The 27638-nt window shown below is 39.9% G+C and overlaps 1 protein-coding gene across 4 annotated transcripts in view; it reads left to right on the top strand.

Annotated features, from left to right (window-relative positions):
• Window positions 1-27638, top strand: part of FAM135B (family with sequence similarity 135 member B) — a 1878784-nt gene that overhangs the window by 696473 nt on the left and 1154673 nt on the right. For all 4 annotated transcript variants that reach the window (XM_069621672.1, XM_069621675.1, XM_069621673.1 and 1 more), the window contains one exon: window positions 6741-6844. In XM_069621672.1, coding sequence (XP_069477773.1) covers window positions 6768-6844 — 77 coding nt within the window. In that variant the 5' untranslated portion in view covers window positions 6741-6767. The remainder of the gene's footprint in view (window positions 1-6740; window positions 6845-27638) is intronic.

Raw genomic sequence — 27638 nt, 5'->3', positions numbered from 1 at the left:
TTCATACTGATGCCCAAAGTGCTGCTAACATAATTACTGCCACCTTTTTACTGCAATGTAATTCGTGTAAGTATGTATTTTGAAAGCAGTCGTTCACTGGTGAGCTTTATTTTGCTGACAGCACCATGTAGAATGTGTTGAACGTGGGCCACAGAAGCAAATGTAATATGTTGTGCAGAAGGATACAGGGGTGCTTTATTCGTCCCTGTATGGAAACGGTCTGCACTTTCTTTAGCTTCAAAACCTGCTGACAAGTAGATTGATGGGGGCCCTTTCTACTTAGCTAAACCCTTAGGCAAACCCAGGTTTCTAAAGAAACCTGGCTGTGTTGATTTTTCCAGTTCAGGGCATGATGTATTTTGTAATCATATTTGAAGAACCCTCAAGGCACTTGGAGTTAACAGACAGCTTTACAAAATGCATGACTCGTTTCTCGGCAGTGTGGCTTTATTTAGAGGTATAATTAATCATTTAATGGCAGGCATTAATTTAAATAGTACTGTCTGTGAGAACTTTTATCAAAAAAAGAAATACTGATTGTGCATTTGTATTTATTCAGTGTGAGTGGATTAACCAAGAGGTTTGAATCTTGGCATCAGCGCTGGTCAGTGAACCAGGAACAAATTAATTGGACCAGTCCATTTCCAATTTGAGCAATAAAACATATAATGTGTTTGCAGTATTGTGTGGATCAGTTAGTTTATGCTAAGGACCTGATTTACAGAACGTTTTTTAGTGGGATTGTGCCATTCTAAAAACACTTTTGCAAATCAGGCGTAAGTGCTGTTTGACTCCAAAAATATATTTGACAAATGAAATGCACACATCTTTCTTGGAAAAAGAATGGAAATTCCTAGTTGAATCCTATGCACAGCTTGAGATGCAGGTACGCTTATTCACTTAAGAATAGCGCCTGGAGTGGGATGGGAGTTTCAATGAGAAAGTGTTGCAATATTAGCGTTTTGCCTAAAACACCAGCATGTGCTTGCGTGTGTAAGGCCCCAGTCATCCAAACATATGTGCCTTCCCGGTGATGGGTCTTATTGGACCAGCTTTGCAATGCTTTACCTAGAGGGGAGTGAAATAAGGTAACTCTGTAGTCTTCTGTGGCTTCTTACATAGACTTTAATTACGCAATATGCCCCGACCTGTGGGGTCAATACCGACTCGGGTATCGCTCCGGGGCCCATAGTTATAGGCCCGAGTGAAGCCTTTGATTGCAAAGGGTGACTATGTGTCCCAGTCTTAATATCATTAAGTTTGTGTTTAGCTGGTGCAAGAGAGTAATAGTAGGGAGTGACATAGCTGGAACAGTGAGTGATCCAATGAAGTGGTAGATGGAAAAGGGTGTTTTTTTAAAATTAATATATTACTGTTTCAGTAATGTTGTTGTTTGCAGACTTCATCAAGGTGATATTTGTATTTAACTGTAATTTGAGGAATTTCTTTTTATGGCTTCAACTCTTTGTTTTGCTTTGACACTGACTTGGTGAAGGCTTTGAACCTCTGAGCGTTGTGATTTCTTTTACTGTATTTCTTTAGTAAAGGAGAAATCTTGACTTACACTTTAAGATTTGCTGCAGAGGTAAAATGAGGATAGACAGGTAGATGGCAACGCGAGTTTAGTTCGAGCATTAGCTAATGTCTGTTTATATATAGGTCCAACCATCTTAAGTGATTGAAGGGTTTTTGGTTGATTGATATGTATTGTGACCAGGTAGTAGAGTTCTTTTTTGGTTTTTGGTTGGCTCAGATAATCAGCCGATGATATTTTATGCTTAGGATTGCATTTGATTCACACTGTGGACGATTAAACAGTTTACGTTAACTGATGTATGTCTATTTAAGTTTATCTTTTAGCACCACTGGTATCATAATCTCAGTTGAGAATGTCCTTTAACGACCTCTTGTACTTGTAACGTGAAAGAAGAGTTGATTTGTTTAAAGAGAAGAAGATATTCCTGTTTAGTGAAAAGCAAGTGGATGCCAAAGAGTGTGGCATCATCTGGGAAGAATGTAATGGAGTACAGAAGTAAACCACTAATTCTTTCAAATGAGGAGGAGATTGGTCAGAAGTCAGTGGGATGAACTGAGAATTCCGACACAAAGAAGAACAGGAAGGGATGGGATGAAAGGAATGGAACTTTTTAGCGTCATTGACACATCTTGGAGCGCAGTTGTGCAGGAAGCAAAACTGGACTCTTAGAATATACAGTTATAGATGTACAACTATCAGGAAACCATGTGAGAAAGTCTTGAGCATACTGATGCAACGTGGGTCCTCTTTTTTCTATAAGGGGCTTGTTGAAAGAGCACTAAGTTCTAATAGCGGAAAAAGGGGGATCACAACAAGCTACCTTTCGATGTCCACACCGGAGGTAACAAAACTAGGTCTCAATCCACACATGCTCAGAAAGCTAACTTTCTTTTAACAAATATAAAGAGATGGAGGGCTCATATTTAACAAAAAATATATCATATATTTATTATTCTGTAATAGATCATTAAACAGACCATTCGGTCACATTAACAAATCTCAACAACATAAAACAAAATTATAAAAGAGACAATTGATGAACAATTTTAGTCCTTGCGTTCATTCACAAAGTGCATTATATCATAGGTGGTGTTAGTAACACGTGACTTTAGAATAGCCCATTGACGTTTGCTTTAATATAAAGACCCCATTTAAATTGTGTCGACATGAGTTGATCTGTTTCCAGCCTTCATGTTTAATAGGCACGACGACTGTCCCTTGTTCTTATACTGGTTGGTCGTATGTGTAAGGCTTTGTTTGTTTGTTTGTTTATTTATTTGTAATGCGCGCCAGAGCCAGGGGTAACCGGGCGCAGTGAGGAGAATATGCAAAGCTTACAATGTTACATAGAATTACAGTGTTACATAGAATTACAATGTTACAAATTGACAGTGGTAGAGGGATAGGTATGTACAGACTTAGCAGGAGGAATATCTGATCAGGAGATTGAGGAATTGCTATACAGCGAGGCAATCGGCTATATACAGTGTTAATATAATTATTTATATTTGTGGTATATCTCTAATAATACATATATACATTCAGATGAAGTAGCGTAACACAAGTGCTTTCCTCAGGACACATCAAACCCTCATCTTGGAGGATGCCGAATGTCACAAGTGCTGTTGTGAAAATGTCTCACATCGTATCTATAAAAACAGAGACATACATATCAGTGTACACATACCGGAGCCTCTCGTTATTCACAATACTTTTTTAGCATCAAGAAGTGGTTGAGGCCATTTGTTTAACCTCTCAGGCTAGTTAGGTGGGCATCATACATTTTATTACGTATTATTGTACTGTCTGATTAGTACAGTGCCATTGATTTCTTCATTTAAAGTCATTTAGCTCTCTGCCCTGCATGAGATAGGGTCTTTTGTTTGTACCCATTTCAGTGGGCAACCTCTATTTTATGCTGTTACTGCATCCATTTTTTTTTAAATGTTTGATTGCTATCTGCGTTTTATTTAGCAGAGAGAGAGATATATGTGGGAACTCAGACATAAAGTGTTCAGTTAATCTAATAAAGTTAGAAAAAACTGCATATTCATTTACCAAAGAGAAATAAATATGGTATATCCCACCTAGTAAAGCCACTGCTGCTCGTCTACAAGTGAAGAAAAAGCCGATCCTTTGTGTAATCTGTGGTGGATTGCTGGCATGCATCAATACCTAGTTTTTCAGAAGACAGAAAACACGTGTACGGCCGAAATAAGTGTCATTCCTTATATGCGAAAGACAAATAGAACATTTGCAAGTGTTCGATGACTTACTTCTGATTTTAACAGCACTGCTGGATGTTTAGTTGCCACAGGAGGTCACCGCGCACGAACGGGCCAAGTTTCAGCGTTATTTCAGCGAATATCAGCGTTGTTGTTCAACTGGCTAAACGTCACGGAAACGCTTACGTTGTATATATTGGTCATGTGATTGACCTCTGGCGAGACTCGCTTGTCAGTGAGGCACTTACTTTGTGCTTATGGGGCAGCCATTTTAGGAAGTTCGAATTGGCTGTCCAGTGAGGTTTAGAGCACTGGCATTCAATGTTCAAATGTGTGTTACCAAAAGAGCATATATCTATTTATTTATGTATGTTGCTGGAACCGACTATACTATCGGAGACCTGAAAGATGTATATATAACAATGTGAATGTATGCATATTTGGGCAAGATGGTGTATGTCGCATATGCTCACCTCAGTGCTGTTATGGTGGAATGTGGTCATTTGCGTATAAATAGACCCCATTCAATATATAGATTTAGACCATGTTTCACTGAGTCCAAATTATATATCCAAGTCTGCGCAGTTTTAAATTGCGGTCACCACTGCGTGGATGATTATCAATCTTTTGCAACACACACCAATTCTGGTCCATACCGGTCGCTTTGTCTTGCCAATGTACAGGAGCCCACACGGGCATTTTATACAATAAATGACCCACTTAGTGGCACAATTACTGAATGTGTTAAACTTCCACATTCTCCCTTTTAGGTCAATGGTTTTCAAATTTCTCGTGAACTGGCACATGCTGCATTTGCCACACTTAAATTATCCTATCACTGGTGGTAGGTGCCATAGTGTAAGCTGAGTACTTTCACTTGTTTTAAGCAGGGGATAGGTATGGACTAGTTTGTCTCCAATATTGGTGAGCCGCTTGAAGGCAAAATGGGGTGGGGTAATATTAAAGTCTTCAGTGTTGATCATTTTCCAATTGGCCAGTATTGTTTTTCTTAGAAAATTGCTAATTGGAGTAAAAGAAGACACAAAAGTAATTTTGTCTAACGTGGTTTTAGTTTGTTTAGATAGACAATTCACCCTTGAGATATTTGCAGCCTTTGTGTATGCTCTTCTGATGATATGAGAGGGTACCCCCTTCCTTTCAAGTTTAGTTTGAGTGCCTGACTGTGATTTTTGAAGCCTGCTTTATCGGAGCAATTGCGCCTAATTCGGAGAAACTGACCAAAAGGTAAGTTTTCCCTCAATGATTGCGGATGATAACTATGGAATTGTAGTAACGTGTTTTTTTGAGTGGGTTTCTTGTAGAGGCTGTTGCCAACCTTATTGTCAGGCATGCGGTAAATCAATAACTCCAAAAAAGCGATTCTTACCCAGATTCACATGTGAATTTTATCAAGGCCATACGTTGAAAGCCCCCAGCTCATCTTTGGTGCCTCGCCACACCACAAAGATATCATCAATGTAGCGGTACCAGGCCTTAATATTTGCCTGGTATGGATTGTCAAGTGCATAGACGTTGGTGGTTTCAAAGTGGTCCATGTACAGATTCGCCAAATCGGGGGCAAAGGTCACCCCCATACTTGTGCCGTGGAGCTGTTGGAAAAAGACACTATTCCATATGAAAAAATTCCTGGTTAGTGCTAGCCCAATGCACTCTGCAATAAATGCTGATGGAGGGTGTTTGTCCTCACGTGTTTCCAAGGGTTTAGCATGACCTCTATGCATTTAGTTTGCGGTATATTGGTGTAGAGGGACGTCACATCAAGTGTGACCAACAGATCTTGTGGTTCCACTGTGAGCTCATTTAGAATTTTTATCATGGCGGTTGAATCTTGTACAAATGATTTCATTTTACTGACAAAAGGCCTAAGGAATACATCTACATATACCAACAGTGGTTCGAGCAATGAGCCGATGGCCGAAACAATTGGGCGACTCGGATGTGTATTCAAATCTTTATGGACTTTTGTTGTGATCCCCCTTTTTTTAGCTTTTTTAACTATCAGGAAACCGGACTGGAATGAATTTGAAGTAAAGCAGGTAGGCCAAATGATTAGGATTATGGCTGTTGTAAAGCACAACATGCACACTTTTTGCTGTTTTTCTTGGTGGGAACACCTCCTAAAGGTTGAAGTGAAACATGGTGCCATTAATTTTAATGTAATATTTGGATCTGAGCATCCCAGCCAGGGTTGTCCAACTCCAGGCCCAGATGGCCAAATCCAGGTTGGATTTTCAGCCTGCCCCTCATTAATATTCATGAGATACATTTGCATGCACAGATTCTAAATGTCTGCAAATGTGCACTCATAAATATTAATGAGAGGTACCCTGAACACCCTTCAGGGTTCTGGCCCTTGTGGTATGGACTTAGACGACCCTGGTCTATGATTTGGAGACTCTGAGCTTGTTGCTGTGGCACCCATCTAGGCCTTGATTGCATAAATGTCGGAATTTGCTTCAAAATGGGGTTGCTGAATAGATATGAAATAAGAAGGATGAAGCAGATTCTAACAAAGAGAGAGGATATTAATTGCAAAAAGGAGGGAGGGGGCTGCCACATTCATATAATCATACAATTAAGATAATATTCAGGAGGAATACGTTTTGATCTTGTGATGCTCTAATGTGTGAGCGCGTGTCTACTAGCATAGTTGTAAACCTTGTGCTGCAGCTCACTTGCATTTTTTATGTGATTTCATGTTTCCATGTCACAATCTGAAGCATGCATCCATCGGCTATGCAGCTAACAGTAATGCACACACTAACCCAAGAGAAGAACAATTAGAGGAATGTACTCAGTGCAGAGAAACGTTCTAAAGGGAGGCCATGATGTCTCAGTCGACATCTTCTCTCGTTTTCTAACTTCAGAAAATATTTGCATTGGCATTGGTGAAATATGTTCACGTCTAAAATAAATGATTCCATCTAAGTAGTCTACAACTTTTCTTTTTTTTGCAGGGGATGAGCTGAAACATTCAAACGATCATGTCTGAGGTACAGGGAACGGTTGAGTTTTCTGTGGACCTTCATAAATTTCATAATGTGGATCTCTTCCAAAGAGGGTGAGTAATGCATTTACATCGTATTATTTGCACTTCCGGAACAGGGAATGCAAAGATTTGGTGACTGTATGTTGAAGAGTTGTGTCGAGCTTTATTGACTAAATTAAAATAGAGACATCAAGTCATTAAAGTCTTCGACGCCCCTTACCGTTTGGCGGTAAGGGAAAATACTAGTGATAATTCTGTTACCACATGTTTTTTAGCAGTATAGGAATTAATGCAATTTTTACTACACCCCTGAACGGATGGAGGTAAATCTGCCACCTTAAGGTCAAATATCAGGGCTAATTACAGCAGCAGAATTACTGCTTGTGAGAATTACACCAATATCCTATTAACACTGCCCTTCCACCACTATTAATTGCATGGAAAACTCATAGAACAAAGTAGTATTAATGGTAAACAAGTTTTTGGGTAATTCACCAGATTTACAGATGAATTACCGCAAAACTCTTAATGAGGACCTTGGTATTTAAATGATTGGCACAATATATAATATAACATCTCTTATCAATGATTTCAGTTAGAGTAAAAGCGCACACATTGAAACTATAAAATGTTATTATTGATCAAAGAAACAAAAGTGTTGATATATTTTATTACATTCTCTTTTACCCTCCTAATGCAATGAGTGAGAGCCGGTAGCTTAATTTTACTAAAGTTTGTGACCAATGAAATGACTTTTATTGCACTATTAATGTTGTTGTTTTGAAGTACTGATCATGATCCTGAAAGACCACTTTTTTGTGTTGTTTCTGACATGCAGCACAGGTTGTATTAGAACATTCAAGTTATGAACAGTACAGTGTCACATATGAATGCACTTATCAACTACGGTAGAAAACGGATTCCATTTTCACTTGGCTAGGCACAGCAAAGTTAGCCATTGTAATTGGTGACAAGTGCATAGTTCCTTATTACTAATAATGTATGGGCTAGACCTAATGCGTACACACAGAGAGTAAGGGTGCTAACAAGTGGTGGATGCAGCACGGTTTATTCTGCATTTAAGATGTACTTTTTGACTTTTGGAAGGTGTTGAGCACTGTTGGCACAACTGTGAAAGCATGTAAGTGCACTGGGATCACCATACATTAGGGTATATTTATGTATGACAGCATAACAAACCAAGTGTGTGCATGCATTATTTGTTCTGTTTTCTCTCTTCCATTGGTTGGTCCCCTTATGTATTTATTTATTTATATGCTTCTAAAACGCCGAAAGCCTGTGGGCACCGGGGTGATGTAAGAAAAACACAAAGGACAGTACATCAAACACAACACAATGTGGGGAATCAGAGGCTCAGAGTGGGTAGCAGGTTGTATATAATGAAAGAGAAAGAGTTATCTAAACAGGTGTGTTTTTAGTGCTTTCTGGAAAGTTTTCAAATTGCTATCTACTGTCAGCCTGCTGGGCAAAAGGTTCCCTGATTTAGCCGCTTTGTTGGTCGGAAACTGGATCAGATTTTTTCCAGTCGATCGTAGTGCTCTGCTTGGCAGGTATTGGGGGATCTGATTTTTTAAGTATGAGGGGGGGAAGTGCCATATATTCATTTATGGGCCAGTGATATGGTACCTTCCCTTGGTATGTTTTGTCTACCTCTCCTTATGTTTTGACGTTTTGTGTAATGACCTTTCGTTCATTTATGTGGCTCATGTTTTGCTTTTGTCCTTGGTTTATTGGGTATTTTCCATGTATTGTACTCACAATTGTTGACTTTGGTAATGTGTATTGTGGGGTATGCCGCCCTTTCTTGTTGCGAATATGAGTTTTAGCCAGATTGACACAGGCTATTCCTCAGTCACCAAAGTTATTACACAATGTTTTGTACCTACGTTATCACACTTTTCAAAAAATAAAACATGCACACATTTGTAAAACCATGCTTTCGGGTCCTTGCCAATGCTCCTTGCATGAGTTTGCTCCAAATCTGTCCATGTTTTATTTTTTGAAAAGTGTCAAAATATACGTACAAGAAATGGTCATATAACAGCCCCCACTTCACAAAATCCATTCAGACTGCACAAACATTCAAGGTTGGGTCTTTAATCGTTCTGAAAACGTTTGTGCAGATTCGTAAAACGGCATCTAAAAATGTTGAGACCCCCTTCTAATTTTGCCCCCTCTTGACAAAATACCACCACACTTTTCAAAACCATTCAAATCTGGGTCTAAAATATGTTTGCAAACTTTTGTGCAGATTCGTCAAATGGCACCACATTTAAAAGCCTTTCAAATATTTTCGGACCCCCTCTAATTTTGCCCCCTCTTGGCGAAACTGCACCACCTTTGCAGTACCATTCAAGGTCAAGTCTAAAATGATATTGCAAAATGAGATGCAATTTCATTGAGTGGCGGCAAAGTTATAAGCTATCCAATAACTGCTTTTCACAGACCTTGCAAAGCAGAACTATGTATGGATGCCCCCGAACATCTGAGATGTTTGCGGACTTCGGAGATGAAAAAACACCTGATTTGTGGCTTTTTATGGCAATATCCTATCACATCCTCATCACCCCTCACCTCCCCAAAGATTGTTTCATTAGTTTGACAAGTGCAATGTTGTGTTTTTTAATATGTTTTTACTGTGAGGTCCTCGGACCACGGGCGGTGTTCGCAACTCCACCATGGCACGCTTTTCAAAGGTTTTTACGCATCTCATGTTTTTAATTGACCAATCAGCGGGCTCATATGATGCCTGCGAACAACACGCTGCTCTCTAATCGGTCCAGAGGCATCTGCGGACTCTGAATCAGGAAAGCAATCTGTGGAACGGCCCAGGTATCACTATTTTTTACCTATTTTTTGGCATTTTTAAACACACCACTGGACAAACTTACACCACATTTGCAAAAGGACGCTTTTGGGACCAAGCCACCACTCCTTGTGCTGGTTTGGTGCAAATCTGTCCAATGGTTGGGGCTGTAGGCACAAGCAAAACATTGTTTCCATTGTGTTTATGAGGATTTAAAAAAATGTGTGGGACCCCTTATAACTTTGCCCCCCCATCAACGAAAACACACCAAACTTTGAAAAATAATTTCGATGTGCCCCATCTACCTTTTTTGCAAGGTTTGGTGAGATTTTGTCGACGAACACCAAAGTTATAAACTGCTCAAAAAGTGCTCTTTCTAGGAGTTGAGCAGGAGTTGAGCAGCTTAACCATAACTACAGAGCCGCCGTTGTATGCCCTGTAAAACACACACACAATAGGTGTGCACTTCTCTGTTCAACAGAGGTCCATATAGCAGAGATAACAATGTGTGACTTAAACTATCAGGTCCAGAGTTTAGACCACTGTATTGGCCAAACAATCAACTTACTTGCTTGCCTGCAGCCACCTGTGGCAGGTTTCACACACTTGTGCACCAAATTTGTTCAAATTGAATGCACCTAAAAATGATATTCCTAGCCATTTAAGATGTATAATAAAATATAACAAAAAAGCCTTTTTATTCTTATATTTATTCAAATATGGTGTGGTATAAAGCAAACCTGTCTCGATCTATTATTCAGGATATTAAACACATATATTCTTCCTAGTACAGATAACATACATAATTTAATAATTTAATATAGCAATTCCTTATCTGTATCGTCAGAATATATTCATAATACTTCCTTTAAGAAATGCAATACGATTCAGATACAATCCCAAATATGGAATACAGTGATTATCAAAGACACAGGTTTCCCATTCATAATTCTTATAATGACTCAGTCCGTAAATTGTCTACATGCCTTACACATATCTATCTATCTATCTCTCTCTCTCTCTCTCTCTCTCTCTCTCTCTCTCTATCTATCTATCTATCTATCTATCTATCTATCTATCTATCTAGGTTTTTATATTGCGCCACAAGAGACATCCATGAAAAGACAAAGATATAAGCCTGAAAGAGAGAAAGGAAGAGAAAACTACCCCAGAGAAACAAGCCAAATAACGAGCAGAAAGACATGATATGAGACAGGCGTGTTTATGGGGTAGATGCCGGAAAGATAAGATCAATCAGCCATGTCAAGCATCAAAGACGAACATTTTCAGGTGCTTTTTGAAAAGGGTCCTTGAGTCAATGTCTACACAGTGTTTTGGAAGTGCATTCCATAAGGAGAGAGTCCAGAGGTTGAAACTGGCGCCCCCAATTTTCTTCAGGGATGAACGTGGTTGTATCAGATGGATGGTTTAATTGGAACGCAAAGTACCTCCAATGAATTTCTTCTTGAGCCTGGAGATAAGATAAGGTGGGGCTTCATCATGAAGGCACTTAAACACAGTAGCTAGGCCCTTGTGCTGTAGTCTTTGTTGAATGGGCAGCCAGTGTAGACTCCTTCTGGCATCCATGACATGTGCATTGCGTTTAAGTCCACACACGGCACATACTGCACAATTCTGAATTACTTGCACATTTTTTATATTGGTCTGTGAGGTGCCAATTAAGAGGCTATTGCAGTAATCTAACTTGCAATTTATGATAGCAACTGCTATAATAGCAAGATTTTCATGCGACAGAAAAGGACGGGTCTGTCAAAGTAACTGTGTATAGTAACAACAGGATGATTTCAGGTAACTGACCTGACGATTAAACGACAATTGGGGATACAAAAAAACACCCAAGGTCTTAACAGTTTTGGCCACAGGAATGACGTGTTGGGCAATAATAAATTTGTCATAGGTTGGGTCAAGCCGTTTGAATTTTTTTGAGTGCCCAGGACAAGCAACTCGGTTTTAGCATATTTAAGGGCAAGTGAATTCAGGGTCTTCCAATTTTGAATTGGCGTGCACCTGGGAAGTGCACGCACAGAAAATGCCTGGATCGTGCCTGGACTATGCTGCTTGGCTGCTTAGACACCCTGTGTCAACTCAAACTTGGAACTGTGACACGATTTGGTTGGCTTTTACAAGTACTTTTGTTTCTGAACACGAGGCTCCACCCATTACATAGCCCATGACCGTAAAGCATGGCATGCACGCGAACCTACGCGTGCGCATCTAGTAAGTGAACAGAAAGTGCCCGGATCGTGCCTGGAGCATGCTGTTTAGCTGCTTGGACACCATATGTGGACTCTAACTTGGGACTGTAACACATTATGCAGACTTTGATCCAGTTGGACCCCAGTGGATTTCTATGATAACGAAGATTTGTAGATAATGCGTTACATTTCCATTTGCTTATGTTGCAGATGTCTCTGGCTTTTACAAGTACTTTTGTTTCTGACCACGAGTCTCCGCCCATTGCATAGCCCATGACCATAAAGCCATCGCGCACGCTCGCCGTCGGGCACGCTCCTGAGAAGTGCACAGAAAATGCACAGATCATGACTGGAGCATGCGGCTTAGCTGCTTTGGTGCTGAGCAGCATGCAGGGTGCGATTTTACGTGTCACTCCCGAATGATGCACTACTTTAAGGTAATTACTTTTGTGAGATTATACTATGCAATTGTTCAACTCCTCATTGAGTAACTATGCCCTCAGGCGTCTATTCACTTAAATGTGGCATGCCACAGATGATGCGTAGCAAGGAATCTGCTTCTCTATGCTCAGAGAACTCATTGAGAAAATGTATGGCTACCGCTGCATTTAAGTCACGCTATTTAAAGTCTCAGACCCGATCTCACTGTACAGGCCTTAACATCTGCACATTCTACGGTCCCAACATTGTTATCTCAACTACTCCTACAATAGTGGAAGAAACTCAAACAATCCTGTCTATAACTGAACCAAAACGTCACTGCTGAGATAAGAATCTGAGGATCTATAAGTCAATCATGGAAATAAACAAACCAGATATGTCTTTCTTAACAGATTCTGCCCTATAGGCTGCGTTTCCACTCTCTAATCTCGCATCCAATAATTCAAATCCAATTGCGAATGATCCCACCCTTTACTAATGCAGAAACCCTCTTACGCACATAGAAACAATTCAACAGAGGATGTCATTTTTGTGCCGTCAAATGTGGGTGATACATCAAATTAATCTAGTCGGGTGAAAACATGACGTACTCTTGTAATTCTTCGAATTCATTACATCCTTTCTTACCTGAAGTTTGATGTAAATGAACATAATCTCTCTAGATTGGCAGTTATGTTTGCGCACTCAACCCGTCATTCATCCCCATTGTCTCTTTCCTTTGTGAACCCAACACCGAGACGTTGTAGCATGCCTTCGACCAATTTGCTCAATAATTACCCTTGCCAAAACTGTGTAATTAAGGATTCAAACATAAACAACACACTAACTGCCATGAACACCGTACTCACGTCTATAGCGAGACTATATGAAATGTTGGATCTTAAAATTATGAATCAAACACATTTAGCGACTAAATAGTTCTAGCAGAATGAATTGATGAATGAGCACATTAGAACTTCCTTGCTTGTAGCTCCCACTTGAAATCCTGAATACAAATCATCCGATACCCAGGAGAAAAGGTCAAAACAAAATTAGTTACCTGAAATATTAATTCCCCAGTAACTGACTCAACAAGTGCAATGCGTGATGATGATGTGACCATCAAGTCCAAATCATCACATGTAGCTTCCTCAGAGGTGCCGTGAAAAAGAGGTGACATTACCATCTAAATCACTGAAACCTGTCCCTTGCTTCAACATGTTTACAGGTTTAGTGAGGAAAAATAAAATAACAAAGGCGACACAGCTAAAAAAAACTAAAAATCAACCCTTAGATAGAATACCAATATGCTTGAAGGGCTTTATCAAATATTTAACTACTCCTAAATGACAGATGAATACATCTAAAGAAATGAAGGATAAACAAATGTGCATAGTGGCCTTTAAGAACGTAACCCAAGTAGCAAGGGCTGTTGTTGCCGAAAATCATAAATGTAACACCTTAAATATCGGGTAATTGAAGGAACAACAATCAACACCTCTTTTAAAAATGGCTAAATGTCGAATGAGGTATCTGTTTCAGCTCCGCCAATAGAAAGTTCTGGAATTGTAGAGACACAATCGGAATCCTGATTACAGCCAAGTGATATGAATATCCCAATACCGTCTGAACAGTTATTGAAACAATTGCCGACCTAAGCTTCCCAAAATTTTCCTACTATTGATCAGATGCAAGAGGAAATTTGAAAATCTTGGGGACTTACATTTCATTTAATGATGTATCGAAAAAATATGCCTCCAGTAGCCTCATCCAATCCAGTCTTACATGGCCTGGTGTCTCAACTTCCTATTCAAAGGGGTGACATGACCCAATGGCCCTCTTCAATCAGCGCTAATTCGGCACAGTGTCAAGATGAACCTCAGTGCATGAACCTGCCATCAAAGACCACACAACCTATGCACGTAAATACAACTTTACAACACAATAATTACCATTGCTTGCTGATATGATGTAGAGATTGGCCATACCCACAATATGACTTGAATAGGTCTATTATATTGAATATATTTATGGAGATACCGAGCCTAGAAGGTGTTACTCAATAGATATTGAAGCTGTTGAACTGATTGATGACAATGACTTAATCAATGCACGCCTAACACTCAGATGTGGGGTTGTGCTAAACACTCTGTGGAAAGCAAAAGGCTTGTTATATGAATTAGGCTTTTTTGCGCTAATACAAGATACCCCAGCTCCGTGGGAGAACATTAAGTTTAACCAAACAAATAAACAGATAAAATCAAATGCTCCTGAACATCTAAGAAAAGACCATAACAACTATCAAATAGCAAATCTTACCACCGGACAAAACAACTATCCTCCACAAGCATGACAATGCTCAAAAGTAGAAAGCTTTTGCCTAGTCTCCATCGTCATTTGCTGAACTCAGGTACAAATAAATTGCACAATTTCGACATAATAGTGATCCAGGAGTCTTGGCTTACGTCAGTCCCAGTGTGGGATGACTTTGACATAATCATGGTACCAGCGAAGACCACCCTGAGGGGTAGGCCAATGGCTGGTCTTTTAATAGCGACTATAAAGTTAAAGAATCTCAAATTGGAACCATGGCTTTCTTTGAGCCCATATGTCCAACTGGTCAGGATTTGTAGGCATACTATTTGAAATGCCCTGCTTAATATTTATTGGGGTTGTGCAGATCTATCTACTGGGGAGTTCTTCCTACAAATTGAAGCTTCATTACCCACACTCTGATTGTTGGGGACCTGAATCTCCACTGTCTATTGAAAGAAAGTGGGTTGGAGCAAAACATTAAACGGAGATGGAACAATCTTATGTCTGAGAGACATCTTATAATGCTGAATAGCACTCTGCCTGGTGACATTCCTCTGAAATATAGCTGGCAAAGGGGCCTTCAGAAAGCCTTAATTGATTACATTTACAGTGATCAATCATTTGTGAACATGGCAGATTCTCAGGAAGTATTCCACAATAACCATAGTGTTCGCAAACCACGTTGTCTCACTTGGTCCTGGCCTGGCACTCTTGGTGGTTTACACACAATAAAAAATCAGGGAATAATTCTCATAAATAATGGGCAGTCTAGAATCAAGTGGTCAAAGGTGACTCTAGCAAATCTTGACACGACTTTGAAGAATGACTTAAATTATGATTCTGATATTGAAAGTACTTACATAATGGCGATGCAAACGTTTACGCAGACTAGAGCAGTAGACACACAAACCATTTACAAGCACTGACATGCATTTGACCCACAGTTGAAACTAAGAACGATCCAACTGAGACAAAATATTAGAAGTCTTAGAGAGATGTGCCCATGATGAGGCAAAGTGAGATCAGACATCTGAAATGCATCCATAGGAATTGGCTATGAGCGAGAACATTCTTACAGATGCAGAAGGATGGAGAAGTAATGCTCAAGCAAATCTACATCAAATACTCTGCAGATGGTCTCTACTAAATGTGGCCACTAACTAAAATCGATTTTCGATTCAGGTAAATGCCAACACGGAGCAGCAATGGACACAGTACTACTCCAAATTATATCAATCCCCTTATGTCGAATGTGATTTGGACATTGATAGTATGTTGATACCATACCAACTTTGGTTTGATAGTGATGATATATTGCATTCGATAGCCAACTTGAGCTTGTCCAGAGCCCCTGGACCAGATGGTATATCTAATGCTGCCCTGAGAGGGCACCCTGAAGCATGGGCCAATATTCTACATTTGATCTTCAACAGTGTCCTGCAAACAGGGTTAATTCCTGCTTCATGAAGGACATTGTTCATAGCACCAGTCTTCAAGAAAGATGAAAGAAGTAATCTGGCCTCTAATAGACCAATTGCACTTTTAGACCCACCGGGGAACATTTTTGCAGGACTTCTGTTGAGAGACTTCAATGTATGGCTTAACGAAAGAAAATCACGAGACCCCTTTCAAACAGGATTTATTCCGGGTTTAGGTACGAGCATAAATGTACTCACCATCAATGCGATTAAGGCATATGAACAACACAGGAAGCAGTCATTATGCATGGCTTTTGTTGACTTCAGCATGGCATTTGACTCAGCGGCAAGAGATCTGTTATTTAAAAAGTTGCTTGACCTCAAATGTCCGATTCATGTACTCAAATTTCTATATCAATTTCACACTTAAACCACAGTACCAATTTGACTGTCTACTGCAGGACTACTCTCTGCACCGATAGGAATGCACTGGGTGCTGAAGCAGGGGTGTACCTTTACCTCAACCCTCTTTACCTTTTTCATCACTGATTTAGGCTCTTATTTTTTTAACTTAATAACTGATTCACCAAACTTGGGCAATGTGATGATCAAATGTTTGCTATATGCAGACAATTTAGTTTTGATGTCAAAAACTCTGGGTGGTATGCAGACATTACTTAATGCACTAGGTCAATCTGCAACAGCAAAGTATTTAACAGTCAATTCCACACAAACTGAAATAGTCCAGTTTGGCCAGACGAGCAAGAAGAACAAATCTCATAACTGGTGTCTCCATAACCAACTGCTTCCTACAGTTGCAGAGTATACTTACCTTGGTGTAAATATAAATAATCATCCTCTTGACTTGCCGTATCAAGAAAAACTTAAAAGCAAACTAGTTTCAGTTACACCCCAAGCCAGAATAATAAATAAGAGATATGGCAAGTTTTCAGCTTACTTATTATAAGCAAAATGTTACTCTGATTCTTCTGTATGGTGCAGAAACCAATATCTATAAATCAAAATAGTTTTGGCAAAAACTGGAGAGTACATTTTGGAAGACTGTTTTAACGTTGCCTATTTCATTACCCATGGCAGTTATAAGATATCAATTGGGACTACTGTCGCTGTATGTCATATACACCTGGACGTTATGTGCTCTATATTGCAAATGTTTACTAACAAGAGATTCAACTGATTTGCTATCTATGATGTCTATATATGTTAGTGCATCTAACCACATTTTTTTTTTACTATGGAGATCCAAAATTCAACTCATTATGCAAGAGGCTGCCATTTCGCTTGATCGTCTAATCCTGAATCCTACTCAAGGGTTAATACAATTGTGGCAGGTGGATTGGATTAGAACTAGAGACCGATGTATGTCGTACAAAGGCTTTCAACAAAATCCATTTGATATCAAGAATTGCGGAGTCCTGGCCATGTATTTAGTGAGATCCCCTAGTACTGTTTACAGATCTGCTTGTATGAGCTTCCAATTCAACATGTGGTACACAAATGAAGTTATGTACAAAAGTAAAATATGTCTCCACATGGAAGACAAATGTGGATTTTGTCAAAACCAAAGTGAAATGTTGAGGCATTTAATTGATGAATGTGTTGAATTATTGAAAATATGAATACATTTTTTTTAAAAGTAATTTCTTATCCTTTGAAATTCTAACATCTGACTATCTTTGGAAAAGGTTGTTTCATTTGCAAAATCAGGCTATTACCTATTCAATTGTGAACTTCTTACAGTTTTTGAAACTAGATTCTATCTGTAGATCTGATGATGGTAGTTAATTATGCTGGGAGTAAGAGTCACATGGATTTGCTAACAGTGCTGAGTTTTCACTTTTTTCCTCCGTATTTATTGGTATAGCCATATATTAATTTCAATTTTTGATTGTATGATTGTTTTTTTTCTCTCTCTTTCTATTACTTGTAATGAAGGTTTTATTTTATAAATGAAATGAGGCTAAACTGTTTCTTCTTTTATCAATATGTAAACTAATATTGAAAAGTTGATCTATTGCCAGCAATATAAATAAAAAAATTTAAAAAAACATTAATAAGCTCTGAGTCATCAGTTTACACAACAGATAACCTAAAGACGATCTGTGTATTGTCCGCATAATTTGCAAAATAAATGCCCATAATAGAAAGTAGGTCACACAGGAGTCTAGAGCAGACATTGAAGAGTAGTAGCGAGAGACAAGACCCCTGGGGCACGCCACACATGAGAATTGAGCTGTTAGAATAAGCATTACCCTTAGTGAAATTCATACTTCTCGAGCCCAAGAATGATCTAAACCAAGCTGTTGCCGCTGGGGAGCATCTGCCTACCATGGATAGTCTATCCGCCAGAAGTTGGTGATTAACAAGATCGAAAGCGGCGGATAGATCTAAAAGCGACAGTAGTGCTATGTTACCCTCATTAAAAAGACCAGCAATGCGTGATTTCAAATCAAGCAACGCCGATCGGTCCCATGATTTGGGCAAAAACCGGATTGCTGGACAGCTATAATGTCATAGTTCTCCACAAATGCATGGTAACGCATATAGGCTATTTTGTCCAGAATATTTAGGATAAACAGAACATTGGTTATGGGTCGATAATTTCCATCTTCTCCAGGGTCCAAATTGTTCTTTTTCAACAGGGCGTGGCCCAGGCCACCTTAAAATTTTCCAGTACATATGACTCTTGAAATCAAAGATTTATAAATCTGGTTACTCAGGGAGCCAATGTAGAGATAAACTCCTTGATCAGGGATGCAAGGAAAATGTCACCTTTGCAGGAAGTGGGTTTGAGTTTAAGAACCACTTCCATAACCTCATCAGTAGAAACTGTTTTAAGAGTGAAAAAGGGAAGATTGAGGGCAGATAGTTCAGCCTCTTTAATGCTAGAGTCTGTATGGATAGATAGTAGATTTACAAGGGTGTCTATATAATCCTGTTGTCTGAGTGTTTTGTTTTTAAAACTGTCATGGACGCGTTGGCACCAGATATTATTGCAGGTATGGTAGAGATGTCAGTGCATTGCTTGAGTTCCTGGAGATCTGTGAAAAGATCCTTAGGTTGTGATTGTATTCTATGAGCAGAAGATTGAAGTGAGTTTCTTTGGCATTAAAGATAAGAAATTTGAACATGTTGGCTGCATGTTTGTAAGCACTATTATTTAGTTGTGTTGTGTGTTTAAGCCATACACTAGTTTATGCTTGTGTGCTCAAGCCTCGATAACCTCAGGCTTAATGGGAGTCTTGAGGGTGGTAGGCTTTTTTATATGTGAGGAAGTTAGAGGAGCCAATGTCTCAAATCCGTAATCTACAGCTAATCTAATGCCAGAAATAAAATCTTCATATGGCATATTTTCTTCAAGGGATGGTAACTGTGGGAGGACCAGAGCAAAAAAGGCTTTGTGAGTGACCTTGTGCAGATTCTGAGATAGGCGAGTTAAGGGGGACTGCTGATTACAAATTAGTGCAGTTTGATGATCAATTTCAAAAGAGACAAGATGATGATCTGACCAAATACAGTTCTCACCCTTGATGTTCATAATCATGAGATTTTTGGACATGACCCAATCCAGGTTATTACCCTTGTGTGGGTCGGGCCTTGACATGCTGATGGAAATCTACAGTGTGCAAAGACTCCATAAGAGATATAGACTCACAATCTGTAAGGTAATTTGCCCAGAGATTAAAATCTCCCAGGATAATATTGCCGGAGTGTAGCTTGCAAGAGTTTCCACTAATAATTGTTCCTCAAACAGGAGAATCTGCATAGGTGGTCTATATAAAAGTACACTAGTTAGGGTTGATACACAGTGGAGGCTGAGTTTTAAAAGGAGGGCCTCACAATGATCCAAAATAGGAGAGCTAGATATGTGTAATTTAATAGAGGATTTAAAAATCACAGCTACTCCACCACTCCTCTTTTCCAGCCTAGTGAAATATAGATGTGAGTAGCCTGTAGGAGTTGGTAGTTGGAGGCAGTGGTGGGCAGCATTGTGGACCCAGGTCGCAGTCAGGGCGCAAATGTCTGGTTGGGACTGGAGGATAAGATCTGCTACTTCATGACAATGTTTTACAAGTGATTGTGTAATAGGTAACATACAGTTCAGTGTGTGCTTAATGGGGAAGATGCTAGGTGTATCAGTGCTTGATATATGTGAAGATACAGTGATAGGCTGCAGGTTCAAATTTTCAAGCATGTTCTGGTCTGGTAAAACTGGGTTGGTGATTCATGAGTAGCCGATAACTGCATGTGATTATTACATGATTCAATGTGCACACAATAGTAAAATGCAAATCATCAGGTTCTGGAAAGACTCAAGTCTCTGTAAACATTCCGATCCAAGAACCTTGTTGGTTTTCAACTAATTCAAAGAAAACATCATGTACTGGTGCCTCCTTATTCTACTGGGAAATTGGTGAACATACTTTGGATGACTTATTGACATAGGAAAAGCTTTAATGTATTCTGTAGCTAGTACATGAGATTCTAAATGTTTTGCATTTCCCATCCAATCAAATATAAGTGCCTTCTTTTGTGCCTTCTTTATAAATAGTAACTTAGATAAAGTCCAATCAGGTGTAATTTCAATTTCTCTTAGGAAGACCCCTTCGACTATCATGAGCGTGTTAATGATAACATTATTGACCAATTTACCAGCAGTGGAGCTAATGCCTAACACTATTTTGTGGGGTGCACATGATGTTAATATAAAAAGCATGTTTCCCTAATTTATGGTGGTTTCATATGAGTTTAAACCTAATTCAATTCTAATCCTCTAGATGGGAAACCAATAAGGTATTCACACAGTTAAACACCACACTTCCCACGATTATGTAACCCATTCCATAGATGAACACAAACAACATTGCAAACTCTAAAATGCAGACATTACACCTTTTTTGGGTTAGCTGAATAAATAATAGTGCCCAACACAACAGATGAATAATTAAACAACTCAGAACAATAATAAAAGGTAAAATGCTAAAAAGGATACATTACATAATACCAATCAAATATAAGTGCCTTCTTTTGTGCCTTCTTTATAAATAGTAACTTAGATAAAGTCCAATCAGGTGTAATTTCAATTTCTCTTAGGAAGACCCCTTCGACTATCATGAGCGTGTTAATGATAACATTATTGACCAATTTACCAGCAGTGGAGCTAATGCCTAACACTATTTTGTGGGGTGCACATGATGTTAATATAAAAAGCATGTTTCCCTAATTTATGGTGGTTTCATATGAGTTTAAACCTAATTCAAATCTAATCCTCTAGATGGGAAACCAATAAGGTATTCACACAGTTAAACACCACACTTCCCACGATTGTGTAACCCATTCCATAGATGAACACAAACAACATTGCAAACTCTAAAATGCAGACATTACACCTTTTTTGGGTTAGCCTCAATGAGTGGTAGCAATGAGAAACCAACATGATGAGTATCACATTTTCAGAACAGGTTCATTATGATCCATGCTACAGGACATTTTCACTTGCATACATTTTCAGACCTCAACATTCTATTTAAGTTAATATCAAAATAACACTAGCTGCCCATTAGGTCAACTGGGTTAGTCCCCCCTTTCATAAACATTTAGTGGAGAGAGGTGCATAATGTTAGACCATGCTGATCTTGAGTGCCAGTCGTACCAAATATTCAAAAACAACATCCTGGGTATGGGCCAGATATCAAATGTTTTGCTTGCACAAAATAGTAGGGACATGTCTTGCCAAGCTGAGAGCAATGTCTGCAACATAGAGGTTGAATAATACATAGTCAAAGAGATGTTGCTGGTTGTTCCCTAACTGAAGATACAACTTAGCTATACATTACAACAAGTTGGCATTGATTGTGTTATTAGTAAATGATGGTATATGTCTCTTCTGGTCTGTTGTTCTTCTCTAAACTATGGACTTGATTCATGGAAAAGTTGCAGAGATACCACAAAGCCTGCACACAGAAAATGACTAGCACATGCCTTCACGCGGAAGTTCACCCGCACACTCCGTGTATTCATGGAATTGTCCCGGCAAAGTAGGCCTACATGCAAGCCGTGGCAGAATGCCCCTGACAAGCCCCCCAGCAAAGCAGATACAGCCACTAATACTTACCTGTGGGCAGGCCTCGTGTGGAAACTCATACATCTGTGTAATCCTGTGTGGGGTACCCCGCAACCAAGTCAGCGCCCCAGTGACACTGCATAGTGTCCCTCAAAACTATTCCCAGCACTCCATCGACTTGCATAACATGTATCATAAATGTTAACATTTCCCAGTAAATATGCCTGCTAAATATGCCTGCGAACCCCTGTAAACCGTTCCTCCACCCCGCTACACTGCTTACGTGCATACTAACTTCTATCAGAACCCTGACTGCGTGTATGCACCCCTAAATCCAACATGCAATCGTACTTCTATGCAATGATTCCTATGCGCAAGTGTCTGAACGCCTGCCTACTGGTGGAAGTTACATCAAGAGCTTTGCATGGTAATTTCCCTGATGTGAGGTTGCATGGTCAGATCCATGAATACGGTTTTAACTCTGCAGTTGTGGGAGTGCAATCACCCCGGGCAGCCGCCCACCGCAACGCCCACATTTTCACTTGTTCTTCCCCATTTCGTGAGTTCCTCCCCCTACTCCGGTCTATGGGAAGGCCATGCCCATGCTCTGTGAGGTGTCTCACGCAAGACACTCAGATGCTCACAGAAACTTGCCCAGCCTGCGCGAAGTCCTCACAGAGTATGAAAAAGTCCTGCACAGTCGATTCAATTAATTGACAAATGGGGTTTTACGCACAATTTAGCTTTTAATAACTTCCATGAATTGGGCCCTATGGCTGTGTTGATATGTATGAATTGTATGCTTATTATAACACATTTTTCAAAGTTTTTTATGATTCAGTTGAGTTCACAAACTATATTTTGGTTAAATAACCATGCTGGTTTGCTGAATAAATAATAGTGCCCAACACAACAGATGAATAATTAAACAACTCAGAACAATAATAAAAGGTAAAATGCTAAAAAGGATACATTACATAATTTTAGCCAACACATTGCACACATTACACTTTGCCATGAACTGGTGCATTGTCAAAGTGCTTATAACAATGAAAAAAACTACATATAACAAATATTGACTCATTCATATAGTAATTGGTGTCATTTTCCATAGAAATCTTCATCTTATATTAAGAGTCTGTTGTTCAAAATGTAACAGTGCCCTGGTACAAAAGGGAGAAGTAGTCCAAGGCACACACAACAAGGCAGCCTGACATTTCCTAATGTTGTAGTTCCTAAGGAATTACTTCCATGTATGACAAAAGAAGAACAAGTGAATTGCAAACCAACAGAAAGGGTCAATTCTATTTTCCATATGTTTAATGCTACATGAACAAAAAAAAGCATTAACAACTACCAGGACAACTTTCAAAGCACTGACCCCGGAAGAAGTCACTGACACCCTAGGAACGCTCATTGCCACATCCTACGCAGATGACTTTCTTTGTGCCCTCGTACTTAAGACCCTTCCGACTGAAGCACCACCCCCTGACCTGACAATCACTAACAGCCCCCTAACTCAAGGCACCTTTCCCTCGACCCTCAAGACCGTACACACCCTCCTGCTTCTCAAGAAACTAACAATGATCCTTGCAGACTTTGGCAACTACTGCTCCATCACCCATCTTCCCTTGATAGGCAAGATACCTGAGCAAGCAGCAGCCACACAACTCCTCCTGAAAGAACAAAGAAATATCAAGACTGAGTACCACGAATGAAATACACCAATCACGAGCTGAAAAGATACAAGTATCTTTTATTACTGTACAGTTTACAAAGCAAAACAGCTATCTGGCTCCCAACACCTTGCAGTGTGTACCAGTCAACACAGTGGGGAGAGAGAGTGCTGGACATCTAAACACAGACATATTCATACAATTTCTACTATATTGTCCAGCCTCTCTTCAGGTTAATATTTCCCGGGCTAGAGTTCATGCTAGTTCACATGACAGGGTTTATAATATTATGCAAAGGATTATACAGGTTTACATTTCCATGAAAATGTAATTGTGTTGTAGGTTCTCGGATCCGTGGCAAGCCTTATTTGAAGAGTCACTACAATACAGTTCAGCTAAGGCATACGATTGACGTTTACTCTTCAATGTTTCAGTGTTTATACAAGGATGAGGCTTGTGAGCGCGGACAACACTTGAATGGCAGTTTGTATGAAGCAGAAGGTTTCTTTGCATAGCGTAAACAGTCGGCTCTCTGACAACTTAAACATTAACAGAACTCAAAGGTTATTCAGCTCGACTGCAAGACAAAAACACAGTCCACCATTTTAGAATATGGAACATGAGTTAAAATCAAAATGGCGGATGAGTCTTAAAATGGCAGCAAAACCCAAAAATCGGAACTTTGCAACACGGTTTTCCATGCAACACGATTCGGCTTAGGCCAATATTCATAATAAGGAGGAAATATTTGATTACGGTTTAACAAACCCTTCTTTTAGCCTAAGCCAAGAGCATTACTAAAAAATGTGCCTTACTTAAAACCCCGTGTTTCAATGTCTGTAAATCCTGAATCACATTCTTCAGAAATATTAATCGCTATTAGATCTTTGACAGTAATATCCTCCATCACAAAAACATTACTCATTTTCTCAGGTGGATGTATCTTTGGTCCCAATGTACCTACAGTTTGCGCAAAACATCCCCCTAACATCGAACATATGGCCGGAAGACATTGTATGCAACAACAACAGAACAATAGAATACCAAGGGTGTTCCACTGAGGGTGAAAATACTTTCCATCCCCAAGATTGTAGAAAGTCCCAGAACCAAGTGCTAAAATCCCAATTTCCCTCGGGAACATGTACTTCTGTACTTAGGACATGCAGATTTTGTATTGCCTTGAATATGGCAGGTACAAAAACACAACAAGCAGATCCCACCAATTTATTTACTCCACCACGCTCAGCCAAGATGAAGTCTAACACCATCCGGTTTTGTAGAGCCACTTATCTAATTGCTTTCTGTTCTAATGTCATATTGTATAGTATATCAGTGGTTCGGTTCTCTCCAATACACTTGCCAGTCTCCTAATATCCTCGGTATTCATGATCTGTCCCCAAAATGGCACAAACGATTTTGCTACATCACCCATGACCTGCGAAGGAGTAGCACCATTCTCCTCCTGTCTTGGACGAGCTCTAGAGACCTCAGAGGTGCTGGCTACAAATACCCCTGGTAGCAAGATACCCAAATAACAAGTACCCTGCCAATCTCTAGGTAGCCAAGGATAAGCTTCATTGCCACAGACAAAATACACAGGATCACCTACATACAAAGGTCTGTCCTCACTAGTCATATTCGCAATATTGGTACAACCCTCAAAAGTACCCATTGACTGAGAACCATCCCTATGTATGAAGGAAACAGAGTTGGGGCTGTGATTAATAGTGTAAGAAGGAGGCATGGCATCCCGGTTGCCTACGGGAGCCATTTTGAAAGAAATCAGTGATTGGAAAGGTCTACAGAGTCCGTTGGAAGGCCTAATAGAAGCAACATTGAGTTTGCTCCTATTTGCAAAAAGGGAACATCCCAGAGCCATAAGGACTCGTCTTTCAAACTCATTCAAATTAGTCCCATCAAAGTTCCCAGAAATGCTATTATTCCAATGACCAAAGAATAGTGCCCTTAGAAAGGCGTAGCACGCAGTAGTTAAAGGCAGAGGATGAATATACCAGCCCAACCCTTTTTCCCCGTGCTGTGTCAAATGCGAACATATCCAGCAATTTGTTCTGTTCAGAATCGCATAGGTAGCATTCATGATTAACAAAAGTGTATTGGTGTAGATGCATGAAAGGAGAAGACACAGTGGGAACACTCTCGGTAGGTAACAATGTCTCAAGTGGATGCTCTCTATTAATATACCAAAACCCAAGCACAATCACAATTGTTAGACCAGTTAATATAATTACAAGAAAGCAAGGACCATGATTTTTTATGTCCAATGTCTTTGTTAGCCACACGATTGATTGGTCACTGCGTACAAGTAGAGTTAACGATGGGCATCGTTCCTCAAATTTTGTTTTGAAAAGTTTCAGTGACAGACTCCTTAAATTTGTTTGTTGGTGATCTCCTGACCACGTGGTTTATCTTGATTGAAGATTGCTTTGCCGGTCCCGTCCACTTACTTATGTTTCAGTGAGAGAGTGGCAAGGGACTAGCTCAACATTCATTTCCTGTGGGCACAGCTGTGCTGTGCTGTATGTCTAGTGCCGTGGATGCAGATTGTACCTCAAGACTCCAGGCGTAATCTGCAAACAGAGTGTTGTTGCTTCCTGATGGAAGTGGTGAAACAGAAGCAAGATTATACAAGGGCGCAGAAAGATCCGAAGAAAAATTCAAAGAAAAAGCAGCAGGCTCCCCAGGCCCCACGCGCTCAGGAAGAATCTCTGAAACACTCTTGGTGTTGTTCAAGACAAGCTTATCTTGCGAAGAAGGACAAACATTTTCGTTCTTTTCTTCTTCATGGAGTGGCAAAGGAAAAGGTATTTTCTTGACATGCGTTGTGTGTATCCAGTGCCATTTTCCTTATACTCGTACAGCAGTCTGTGTCGCCAACAGGACCTAAAGAGGTCCTCTCCAATGTGGTATGAGGCTGGATGCTATTTTGAAATTTTGGTAAGCACCCAGTCCCCAGGTTGAAGTCGATGACCTGGTCCCTTGTATTTAACTGGGAGGCCTTCTTGCACCTGTTGATAAATCAAATACAAGTTTTGAGTTCACTGGTCACAGTATTCAGCAAGAAGCAAATGTTCCACGTCTGTCAGTTTCTTGGGCTTAGGTGAATTCCAAATATTAGCGGGTCTCCCCATTACAATTTCATAGAGGGAGAGTCCAGTTCTAGTCAGTGGGGTCGGCCGCATGGACAGTAAAAATACTGGGAAGGCATCTGGCAATTTCAGGTTACTGCTAGCGCAGACTTTTACTATCTTGTTCTTTAGGATACTATTATGGCGTTCTACAAGTCCGGCACTCTGAGCGTGTCTAGCCGAATGGAACTGTTTATCGATCTGCAATCCTGCGCATACTTGCAGGATAACAGCAGCGATAAAATGTGGACCATTATCCAACCAGATGACCCTTGGCAAACCAAACCTAGGAAAATATTCCTTAAGCATGGTTTTCGCCATTGTCATTGCTGTGGCATCTTTCACAGGGAATGCTTCAACCCACTTGCTAAAGGCACAAATGACTAACAGAACATACTTGTAGTTATAGCAGCGTTCCATTTCGATGAAGTCGAAATTAATCACTACAAAGGGCACATGGGGGGACCAAAACTACTGCTGAGTGTTGACGTACCCTTCCCCACATTATGCTGTGAGCATACCATACAGTTTTGGACTAAACGCTCAGCAGTTTTTTAAATGTTCACGTTTACCCAGACAGGTTCTAGTAACTTACAGATTTTTCGAGCACATATGTGAGTAGGACCATGAGCCATTGTAACCATAGTGGTGACATATGCATCGGGTAGCATCCATCTTTCTCTATCGTTGTCCACCCAACAACCTTCCTCATCCAGACCTGCTAAACCCTCAACCCATTGTTTAAGTTATTTGGAGTCGCAT

The sequence above is a fragment of the Ambystoma mexicanum genome, chromosome 5q (assembly GCF_040938575.1).
Source record: "Ambystoma mexicanum isolate Mex_15411 chromosome 5q, UKY_AmexF1_1, whole genome shotgun sequence".
Taxonomy (NCBI): Eukaryota; Metazoa; Chordata; class Amphibia; order Caudata; family Ambystomatidae; genus Ambystoma; species Ambystoma mexicanum.
This window is presented reverse-complemented; position numbering and strand designations above follow the sequence as displayed.